The sequence below is a fragment of the Salvelinus namaycush genome, chromosome 20 (assembly GCF_016432855.1).
Source record: "Salvelinus namaycush isolate Seneca chromosome 20, SaNama_1.0, whole genome shotgun sequence".
NCBI classification, from domain to species: Eukaryota; Metazoa; Chordata; class Actinopteri; order Salmoniformes; family Salmonidae; genus Salvelinus; species Salvelinus namaycush.
In genome coordinates, this window is record NC_052326.1 from 3066282 (window position 1) to 3078449 (window position 12168).

Below are 12168 nucleotides of genomic sequence, written 5' to 3' on the forward strand. Positions count from 1 at the left end.
AGACGAGCAGCTCTGACGGCTCGGGACAGACGGGCAGCTCTGACGGCTCGGGACAGACGGGCAGCTCTGACGGCTCGGGACAGACGGACAGCTCTGACGGCTCGGGACAGACGGACAGCTCTGACAGCACTGGGCAGGCAGGCAGCTCAGACAGCGCTGGGCAGGCAGTTCAGACTCTGGCTGCGCTGGAGAGGAGGAAGGCTCTGACAGCGCTGGACAGGTGGGAGCAACTGGAGAGAGAAAACGGAGAGACAGCCTGGTGCGGGGGGTTGCCACCGGAGGACTGGTACGTGGAGGTGGCACCGGAATTACCGGACCGTGAAGGAGGACACGCGCTCTTGAGCACCGAGCCTGCCCAACCTTACCAGGTTGAATGGTCCCCGTAGCCCTGCCAGTGCGGCGAGGTGGAATAGCCCGCACTGGGCTATGCTGGCGAACCGGGGACACCATTTGTAAGGCTGGTGCCATGTACGCCGGCCCGAGGAGACGCACTGGAGACCAGATGCGTTGGGCCGGCTTCATGACACCCGGCTCGATGCCCAACCTAGCCCTACCAGTGCGGTGAGGTGGAATAGCCCGCACTGGGCTAAGCACGCGTACTGGGGACACCGTGCGCTCCACCGCATAACACGGTGTCTGACCAGTACGACGCCCTCTCACTCCACGGTAAGCACGGGGAGTAGGCTCAGGTCTCCTACCCGGCTTTGACACACTCCGCGTGTGCCCCCCCCCCCCCCCCCCCCCCCCCAAGAAATGTTTGGGTCTGACTCTCGGGCTCCCAACCGCGTCGCCGCGCTGCCTCCTCATACCAGCGCCTCTCTGCCTTCGCTGCCTCCAACTCTGCCTTGGGACGGCGATATTCCCCTGGCTGAGCCCAGGGTCCTTTGCCGTCCAGGATCTCTTCCCAAGTCCAGGAGTCCTGGGTTTTTGGCCGCTGCTGCTGCTGCTGTTGCTGCTGCTGTTGCTGCCCTTTTCCACTCCGCTTGGTCCTTTGGTGGTGGACCAAAGGACCTATGGAACCGCATTGCTGAATTACCTAATTCTGTTAATAATGAGAATGATTGTTATGATTTGACTTTCTGATTTGAATTTGATTGGATACATATTATTCTGTTTCCTTTCGCAGCACAGAAATTACCCAGTAAATATACCACTTCGTGATTAAAGGAATTCCTGCCTCCATTCCTGACCCGTGACCACCTGTTCACCTTCACTATTGTCCGTCATCCTACCTGTCCAGATACCCACACAGATTCCAATAATCTTTCAGTGGTCCTCGAAGGCGTTCAGATCTAGTTTGACAACTTCCACCACATCAGGTGGAGTATCAGTGATCTCAAAGTACGTTATACAAAAATAGCAATGGAAAAACACTAAGTCAAACACAAATGTTTTATACTACAGTATATGCAATACTTGTATATACAATTGCATTGTTTACCTCAGTAAACAGCTGAGGCTCCCTTCCGTACAGCAGGCGATAGGGTGAGTACTCTGGAGGACTGGACGCTGCTGTTGTGTGCCACGACAATTACCTTCAGATTGTCCTCCCACCATTCCTGGTACCCGTCAAGGGACTTGCCCATGGCAGTCCCGTTGGTCCCTTCATCCAAACCTGGAGTCACCATACATCCACACATTCACACTATATATAACTCACTGTACTATCAGTGTCAATTTCAATTTTTATTAATTACTGGAGGCCTATTAACCACTAACATGTAAGCTAACATTGACTAAAACCAACTAGCCTAGAGCTAACCCTGCACTTAGGCAAGCTACATTTTTGTTAGCATCAAGCTACCGAACTGTTAAACGCTATTTTTGTACAAATATTAACACTAACATATTTTATCGTGACATCACATATTTACATATATTACCTAAAGTAAACTGAGCCTTTGTTCATAGAAAATAAAACTAATTGGATCTAAAACGTTGTTGAAAAGAAGTACAGAAAGTTCGGACGCCATCTTAATCCCTTCTCTTACATGGAAACCATTAGCAACCTAGCCTAACTCCATTACTTACAATGGGGAAAATACAAACCAGTTTTTCACTCCGTTAAAACTCCCTTCAATTGCCTTCAAACATCACCAAACATCACCAAACTCATGGACTATGTAATTAACCATATTACCTCAATATTTTGAGGCATATTGCACTTCTGCACATTACATACAGTTGAATTTGGAAGTTTACATACACCTTCACCAAATACATTTAAACTCAGTTTTTCACAATTCCTGACATTTAATTCTAGTAAAAATTCCCTGTCTTAGGCCAGTTAGGATCACCACTTTATTTTAAGAATGTGAAATGTCAGAATAATAGTAGAGAGAGATTTATTTCAGCCTTTATTTTTTTCATCACATTCCCAGGGGGTCAGAAGTTTACATACACTCAATTAGTATTTGGTAGCATTGCCTTTAAATTGTTTAACTTGGGTCAAACGTTTCGGGTAACCTTCCACAAGCTTCCCACAATAAGTTGGGTGAATTTTGGCCCATTCCTCCTGACCAAGCTGGTGTAACTGAGTCAGGTTTGTCGGCCTCCTTGCTTGCACACGCGTTTTCAGTTCTGCCCACACATTTTCTATAGGCTTGAGGTCAGGGCTTTGTGATGGCCACTCCAATACCTTGACTTTGTTGTCCTTAAGCCATTTTGCCACAACAATGGAAGTATGCTTGGGGTCATTGTCCATTTGGAAGACCCATTTGCGACCAAGCTTTAACTTCCTGACTGATGTCTTGAGATGTTGCATCAATATATCCACATAATTTTCCTCCCTCATGATGCCATCTATTTTGTGACATGCATCAGTCCCTCCTGCAGCAAAGCACCCCCACAACATGATGCTGCCACCCCCGTGCTTCACGGTTGGGATGGTGTTCTTCAGCTTGCAAGCCTCCCCCTTTTTCCTCCAAACATAACGATGGTCATTATGGCCAAACAGTTCTCTTTTTGTTTCATCAGACCAGACAACAATTCTCCAAAAAGTACGATCTTTGTCCCATGTGCAGTTGCAAACCATAGTCTGGCTTTTTTTATGGCGGTTTTGGAGCAGTGGCTTCTTCCTTACTGAGCGGACTTTCAAGGTTATGTCGATATAGGACTCGTTTTACTGTGGATATAGATACTTTTGTACCTGTTTCCTCCAGCATCTTCACAAGGTCCTTTGCTGTTGTTCTGGGATTGATTTGCACTTTTCGCACCAAAGTATATTAATCTCTAGGAGACAGAACGTGTCTCCTTCCTGAGTGGTATGACGGCTGCATGGTCCCATGGTGTTTATACTTGCGGACTATTGTTTGTACAAATGAACGTGGTACCTTCAGGCATTTGGAAATTGCTCCCAAGGATGAACCAGACTTGTGGAGGTCTACATTTTATTTCTGATGTCTTGGCTGATTTCTTTTGATTTTCCCATGATGACAAGCAAAAGAGGCACTGAGTTTGAAGGTAGGCCTTGAAATACATCCACAGGTACACCTCCAATTGACTCAAATTATGTCAATTAGCCTATCAGAAGCTTCTAAAGCCATGACATCATTTTCTGGACTATTCCAAGCTGTTTAAATGCACAGTCAACTTGGTGTATGTTAACTTCTGACCCACTGGAATTGTGATACAGTGAATTATAAGTGAAGTAATCTGTCTGCAAACATTTGTTGGGAAAATTACTTGTGTCATGCACAAAGTAGATGTCCTAATCGACTTGCCAAAACTATAGTTTGTTAACAAGAAATTTGTGGAGTGGTTGAAAAACGAGTTATAATGACTCCATGCTAAGTGTATGTAAACTTACGACTTCAACTGTACCTGAATTAATAGGGTAAAATAATGAGACGGAGAAACTAACAAAATCTCACTAACACACTCTATTGATGTCACAGCTCCCTCTAGCGGCAGTAATCATATACATACATTAAATGTAAATACCTGGGAGGTCTATTATTGTTAGGTTTATTTTTTATTTAACCCTTATTTTACCCGGTAAGTTGACTGAGAACACATTCTCATTTACAGCAACGACCTGGGGAATAGTTACAGGGGAGATGATTGAGCCAATTGTATTCTGGGGATGATTAGGTGGCCATGATGGTATGAGGGCCAGATTAGGAATTTAGCCAGGACACCAGGGTTAACACCCCTACTCTTACAATAAGTGCCATGGGATCTTTAGTGACCACAGAGTCAGGACACACGTTTAACATCCCATTTGAAAGACTGCACCCTACATTGAGCAATGTCCTCCATCACTGCCCTGGGGCATCGGGATATTTATTTAGACCAGAGGAAAGAGTGCTTTCTACTGGCCCTCCAACACCACTCCCCGCAGCATCTGGTCTCCCATCTAGGGAGTAACCAGGACCAACCCTGCTTAGCTTCAGAAGCAAGCCAGCAGTGGTATGCAGGGTGGTATGCTGCTTGCTTAAAACTAAAATTTCTAGAAAATGGCTCCATAAAATAACAAACAAAATAAAACATCAACAATATGACCATACATATGTGTGTGTCACATGTACACATGGCATATGCTTGGCTACCACCTTGACATCTCTGATCTGCTTGCCTCAATAAATTAATGCTAGAACATTGGTAGCCAGGAATAGCTATTTGTATCTAGTCTCCTAATAATTGCATATGTGCAAGTTAGACACGTTATCTTTTGTTTGCATGTGAGCATGTCTTTTTGTCAGTCCTGTCAATGTTGAGTGATCACACATGCCTCAGCGCACACATGTTACTTTGCCTGCTTGCAAATGTGTGCTAAAAGTGGGGATGTTTCATAGTATTTCTGATTATCTTAACTCCCCACCACCATTTATTATTTCTATTATCAATCAAATTGAGACTGAACATGGACAAGGCACAGGGGAAACAGAAGGAGAGCGACCGGAGGAGAATCAAGGAGACCAAGTGCTTTGACATCCGGGTGAATGACTTGGCTTGGAAGAAGGACGAAAGGAAGGTGAGACCTGGGAAACCTTGGTGCTGTTTCGCTCCTAGCTGGTGTCACCCTCCATTAAGGTGAATATAAAAATCTCAGATTATAACTATTTGCATTTACCTCCTTGTGGTGGGCGGCATCGCCATGCTGTCAGCAGTACCAACACTGGCCCAGGGGTTTCTCCAAATAGTAAATCTCAAGGCTAACCACTGGGTCACGTTAAGTAACAGCCGCTTCTAGGTAGGTACTGTTAAGGTGTATGACTCCAGTGGTTATGACAGCACCGATATGACAGCTTGTTACACAATGAAAGGGGTAGGGAAAGAAAGAGGGGGAGAAGGAGAGACAAAGGAATTCAGATATTGTCTATACAGCTGAATAATACGCTCACTGTAAATATGGATATTTAGCACCCTAACAACCGCTCATTCGGATTTAGAAATGCAACATATATTTACGCTTAGACGCCTTTGTCTGTCGTCTCTCTGAAACCACTCGATCCGTCTGTGACGAATAGTTCGACAGAAAGTCTCTGGTTGTGTATGTCTCTGGTTGTCCACCAAAATAAAATGCAAATTAATTACTTAAAAATCATACAATGTGATTTTCTGGATTTTTGTTTCAGATTCCGTCTCTCAGAGTTGAAGTGTACCTATGATAAAAATTACAGACATGCTTTGTAAGTAGGAAAACCTGCAAAATCGGCAGTGTATCAAATACTTGTTCTCCCCACTGTATATACAGTACCAGTAAAAAGTTTGGACACACCTACTCATTCCAGGGTTTTTCTTTATTTTTTCTATTTTCTACATTGTAGAATAATAGTGAAGACATCAAAACTAGGAAATAACACATATGGAATCATGTAGTAACCAATAAAGATTATTCAAAGTAGCCACCCTTTTCCCTGATGACAGCTTTGCACACTCTGCATTCTCTCAACCAGCTTCATGAGGTAGGCACCTGGAATGCATTTCAATTAAAAGATAATTTGTGGAATTTCTTTCCTTCTTAATGCGTTTGGGCCAATCAGTTGTTGTGACAAGGCAGTGGTGGTATACAGAAGATAGCCTTATTTGGTAAAAGACCAAGTCCATATTATGGCAAGAACAGCTCAAATAAGCAAAGAGAAACGACAGTCCATCATTACTTTAAGACATGAAGGTCAGTCAATGCGGAACATTTTAAGAACTGTAAGTTTCTTCAAGTGTAGTCACAAAAATCATCAAGCTCTATGATGAAACTGGCTCTCATGAGGACCACCATAGGAAAGGAAGACCCATAGTTACTTCTGCTGCAGAGGATAAGTTCATTAGAGTTACCAGCCTCAGATTGCAGCCCAAATAAATGCTTCACAGAGTTCAAGTTTCACCTTTATTTAACCAGATAGGCCAGTTGAGAACAAGGTCTCATTTACAACTGCGACCTGGCCAAGATAAAGCAAAAATTGTACAGTCAATAACACAATATAAACATCTGTATACAGTGTCTGCAAATCAAGTAAGGAGGTAAAGCAATAAATAGGCCAACAGTGGCGAAGTAATTACAATTTAGCAATTTACACTGGAGTGATATATGTGCAGATGAGGATGTGCAAGTAGAAATACTGGTGTGCAAAACAGCAGAAAAACAAAAACAAATATGGGGATGAGGTAGGTAGTTGGTTGATTGGATGGGCTATTTACAGATGGGCTGTGTACAGCTGCAGCGATCGGTAAGCTGCTCTGACAGCTGATGCTTAAAGTAGCAGACACTTCTCAACATCACCTGTTCAGTGGCCTCCCGAGTGGCGCAGTGGTCTAAGGCACTGCATCACAGTTGCTAGCTGTGCCACTAGAGATCCTGGTTTGAGTCCAGGCTCTGACGCAGCCGGCCACGACTGGGAGACCCATGGGGCGGCAGACAATTGGCCCAGCGTTGACCGGGTTAGGGAAGGGTTTGGTTGGCAGAGATGTCCTTGTCCCATTGCGCTCTAGCGACTCCTGTGGCGGGCAAGCGCATGCACGATGACACGGTCGCCAGGTGTACGGTGTATCCTCCGACACATTGGTGTGGCTGGCTTCCGGGTTAGGTGGGCATTGTGTCAAGAAGCAGTGTGGCTTGGTTGGGTTGTATTTCGCATGGCTCTCGACCTTTGCCTCTCCCGAGCCGTACGGGAGTCGCCATTTTCTTTCAATCTGAAAACATTGCGAAGCCACGCCCATTTTCTGTTGAATTGCAGTATGGGCCCTAAAAGCATGGAAATAGGGTCCACTGCTTGTATATTTCGGTTGCGTTTCAAAATCATTAAATACACACCCTCCGCCACTTACCCTAATGCCCTTGGGGGAATCCCTGTCACCATCTTGGCCGTCGGTTCAAACGAATAGCCAAACAAGGGAAGTTTGCAATGTAAGGCCCTCAGCCCTCGTTTCTGATCGAATTTGTGAGTGTACAATTATGTTCACTTCGGGGCCTGAAACATCCCATAATTCATTCCTTCCTCCATTATTGATAGGCCTACATTTTTAGAAGAAAAAAAACATTATTCCTCCTAGACCTATGCTGTAACAATGAGGAATTTATTATTGTTAGAACACAATTATTGTCTACACTAGGCTGTAAATTGCAATGATGTAAAATTACATTAGGCCACTCATATGGTGTATTTTGTCAGGATGTATCGGCGAATAGGCCTACTATAGAAAAATAGGCTATAGACTATGACACTGAGATGTGCTGTCTGTCATGGATCATGTATCCCAAGTCATCTTATAATTAACGTGGCCACCAGCATATGACAAAAAATCGCCAACGCCATTATATTAAACCAGGTTTGGCCGAAGGACTTAAATTATTAGAATTAGTGTGAGTTAGGTTCCCCCCAAAAAAATCTGTGGTAAAATCTAATTCATTTATAGCAGAACGTTTACAGAAATCCAACTAACTGGTTATGAAAGTTCTGTGGAAATTATAATACGATTTTTAAAAAGAGCTTTTTCATTCGTCTGTACAATTGTTTTTTGAGCAAGGGTTTTCCCTCTTCTGAAATACAAGTCTGTAAGTGAAATGACTGAGGATATCACAAGGTTTGAGATCCTTCTCCATTTTGAGATCCTTCTCCATCTATTAGCCTAATAAGACGAATTTTAGCATGCAAATGACAGAGCTAATTAGAGGTGAAATTATTATATTTATTCGTTTTTAGTTCTTCCATCACCTGCCGAATAAAAAAACTCATATTGCCCTACTTCTGAAAAAGATAATCGGGACAGATATGCTTTAGTGGACTCGCCCGACTACCATTAGCCGGAACCCAGAGTAATATGATTCTGCCGGAGTCGATGCTGTGTACCCCGAGTCTCAAACTGAATAGGCCCGAACCCACCGTGTTGACTGGGGTCAGATAGTCACACAGCTTTTACTTTGAAGACAGCTAGCACACGTATCCTGTTCAAGCCCCTCCTCTCTACGCCAACACCGTCTCTGTTCATTAATTCAATCTTGTGGACGAAATATAGAAAATGAATTAATGCATTCAAAATGATTATCCGTCTTAGTTAAATTCGGATATTGATTGAAAGAACCATACACGAATCGGTCGGGAACCCTGCACTTGGCTATCTCTGATAGTTTTTGTGCCCATGACGTTTCCGTAGATGGACGTTTTGCGTGTCTTGGATTGGCCACTTTATTTACTCTGATTGTCCCTTCGCGACACCAGTAGTATTCTTTCCGGAAGATCAACGCCTCAGAGCCGCGCTAACATATTTTGGTGAAGGTCGTTAGTTCTTCTTGTAAGTATTTATTAAATGTGAACGCTAAATCGAATACTTTCCATCTAACCTGTACAGAAAATATATACTTCAAGGTGTTGAAATGTTATGATTCTGTCCATTGCATAGTAATATTATTATTATCGACAGTGCCCTCTAGATTGTTGCAACGTTTGCTAGCTAGCTACTTTGGCCTCGGACTGTCTGTGGTTGGTGCTGTAGATATTTATTTATTCTGCCGGTAAAACTATAGCTAGCAACCAAATTGCAGCAAACGTTTATTAATTTAAACAAAATATTGAAAATATTGAAATACTGTTTTCAAAACAAATTGCCATTGTGTTGATGCAAATAATCAGGTAGGCATAGGCTACTTTGTAGGGGGGGACCAGGATGAATATGTATGAACTTTCCAATTTGTAAGTCGCTCTGGATAATAGCGTCTGCTAAATGACTTAAATGTAAATGTATATATTAATTGCCTTCCATCTACCCGAAAACGATTAGGCTATCATTAGCATCGCTAACTGCTACACAAAGTGTTAGACATAAAAGCCCTTCGTGCATCGCACACAGCAGGGCTCAACATACAGGTACATTTGCCAGTGGCCCAAACCTACTGGCCGAATAAGGAAAAAAAACAAAAAAACAACTGGGTCACGTCAAGATCTGACAGGAAAGCGAATGATACGTTCGTAATTTCAGGAGCATGTGATTTTCTTTCATGTGCGGCGTGAGCTAGTAGCCAATACAGTGTTTATACAGACATTGGCAAGTCAAATTCAATGGTTTTTCAAGCATTTAATTGTAATAATAATAACGTTACTATTATTTATATTTACGTTTTATATTTAATTATTGTAACAGTCTATAGCGAAAAAAACTCCCAAATATATGCAAAAAAGTATGTATTACCATTAAGAATAATGCTTTTTTTTAAATGTTTTTTTTATAGGCCTACCGAATTACATTATGCATTGACATTCACATTATTTTTAAGTTCTCAAGTATGTCCACATTGCTTGACTAAATAGACAGCATGCTCTTGACACAAACACACTAATGAAGTTTGTCCATGTCTAGTCAGTCTCGCCGTTTGATATATTGAAGAGTTGTTGAGGGGTTACTGTACCATGTTTTAAAATGAGAAAGTGACCAAAAACCAGGTTCCCTTTGTAATGGAACACTTTGTATAGAAAACATTTGATGTTTTGCGCAGTAGAACTTCTAAATCGGCTACCATAACTTCAATGACTTTTCAAGGACCAAAGAGCCTAGGGGAAATGTCGGATTTTCAAGTTAGGCTGTAATGACTGAACTACGCCCGCATATATTCAACCAAGAGTTTGAACTTTTAAAATACCTGGTTTGTATACCCAGTCTTGCCTTAGCTCTACCAGTAACTGCTATCATAACTTGGAACATCTTTCCAACCTCTAATGCTGTCGGTCTTTGCTCCACACAACAACCAGCTGTTTGAGAGCTGCGTGCTCTCTGCCCGACATATTATCTATAGCAGGAATGGGCAAATTTGAGGGGTGGGGCCACAAAAAATCTGAACTCGTGAGGGGCCGCTGTTGCTCATTGGTCCCCATAACCCCCCCCCCCATTCTACACATTTTGCAATGGGGTGTAGAGAAATGTTTGCTGTTTTAGTAACTGAGTGAGACTAACAAAATCAATGGCCCCCCCGGCCGGTAATTCGACCATGATAGTTTAGCGGCCAGCTATCTAAACTTAACTTGGCTGTCTAAAATAGGAGTCAAATGGTTGCAAATGCAGTATCAAACCCTGGGGCCTTTCCACTTTTCGCTATTGCTCAAGCAAGGGGGGAAGCCAATGACATCACAGATTCCCGTTAGACAAACTCCTTGAATACCCTACTCCTTGAAGTTGGCAGTTGCCTAGAAAACACTATTGTGCTCAACTTATTTTTTTGCGTGTGTACTTTACTGTATTTATACTTGGGATATATATGGCTTTTCAACAGAAAGTTCATACATTGCTGGAGGACGTCTAACTAAAACCATATCAAGAATTTTCTTGACATAAGGACATTTCTGAAAGCAGCATTGTTCTACTTCAACCTAATTAAATAATGTTACATTTTTCTTCTGAACCTTCCAGGTACTCCACAATGTCTCTGGCTAAGCCTGCAATGCGAGGACTCCTCGGGAAGCGTCTGAGGTTCCACCTGCCCATCGCCTTCGCCCTGTCAGTGGTGGCTGCAGCAGCTTTCAAGGTCAGCTGATGGATGAGAATAATTAGCCAATTTAATTATTATAATTTTTTTTCTATCTTGAGGCTCTGGGTAGAGAAGTGTCAAACGAAAGGGTTAAAGTCCATCATGGAATTGATGTTATCACATTGAATGGATATCTTCAGGAACAGGCATGATGTATATACTTTGTCTTCTCAGTACGGTGTAACAGAGCCAAGGAAACAGGCCTATGCCGATTTCTACAAACAATACGATGCCACAAAGGAGTTCAACAACATGAGGGAAGCTGGCATTTTTGAAAGTGTCAGGCCAACTGGCAAATAAACCCCTGTGAGTATTTTGCAACCAATTAGGCATAATTTCATCTATCTATTAGGCCAGTGTTTTTCACTTCTTGTCCCGGAGGGCTTGGGTGTGTGCAGGCTTTTGTCCTAGCCATTAGCACACCTGGGTCGTGTTCTGTAGGCACAAGTCAGTAGAAAATGTTTCAATGTGTAACAAGTGTGCAAGTATTTCAAAATGTTGTTGCCTATTGAACACACCTTTTGAATCATCTAAACAAGGTCTTCAGATGATTAGTTGAGTCAAGTTTGTTGGTGCTGGGTTAGGAGAACAAAGGCATGCTGCGGTCCTCTTGGTGGATGTCTTTGTAATCAATTATTGTAAAATGTTCATTGTTATAAATACAGTACTGTGCAACATCTTATGCTATGTCCCTTTGTATTACAGGTTGCATCCCATTGTGCATTCCTGGTCTGATGTTCCTGCTCTGTGATTTACTGATCGAACATTGCTGTTATGTTCTCATAAATAAACTATCCTCTCTATGGGTGCCTCTGTCTCATTGTTTTGATTTATCACAAAAATGTGATAGAGAAACAGTTTTGCTCAAGAAAGCAACATAGCTATCAATCTCATAGATTACCAGTTGAAGTCAAATAAAATTGTATTTGTCACATGCGCTGAATACAACTGGTACAACCTTACAGTGAAATACTTACACAAGTCCTTAACCAACAATGCAATTAAGAAAAATATCCCTCAAAATAAGATATGAACAAATAATTAAAGAGCCGCAGTAAAATAACAATAGCGAGGCTATATAGAGGGGATACCGGTACAGAGTCGATGTGCGAGGGGCACCGGTTACTTGAGGTAATATGTAAAGTCCGTGCCGCCATAGCTACAGAATTGTTAATGTGATGCTCCATAACCGTTGCAGCTTGGCTGATGGAAAG

The 12168-nt window shown here is 42.6% G+C and overlaps 1 protein-coding gene across 1 annotated transcript; it reads left to right on the top strand.

Moving 5' to 3' along the window:
- Positions 1 to 8600: 8600 nt before the first annotated feature.
- LOC120065643 (cytochrome c oxidase subunit 6C-1) lies at positions 8601 to 11763 on the top strand. Its single transcript, XM_039016707.1, has 4 exons — positions 8601 to 8730; positions 10837 to 10951; positions 11129 to 11260; positions 11660 to 11763. The coding sequence occupies exons 2-3, from the start codon at positions 10847 to 10849 to the stop codon at positions 11252 to 11254; spliced, it is 231 nt and encodes a 76-aa protein (XP_038872635.1). The 5' UTR covers positions 8601 to 8730; positions 10837 to 10846; the 3' UTR covers positions 11255 to 11260; positions 11660 to 11763.
- Positions 11764 to 12168: the final 405 nt, after the last annotated feature.

Excerpts from the sequence above, each read along its gene's own strand:
- LOC120065643 (XM_039016707.1), top strand. The coding sequence starts at position 10,847 with ATGTCTCTGGCTAAGCCTGCAATGCGAGGACTCCTCGGGAAGCGTCTG. Across the intron at positions 10,952-11,128 it reads TGGCTGCAGCAGCTTTCAAG|TACGGTGTAACAGAGCCAAG; the intron begins GTCAGCTGATGG and ends TTGTCTTCTCAG.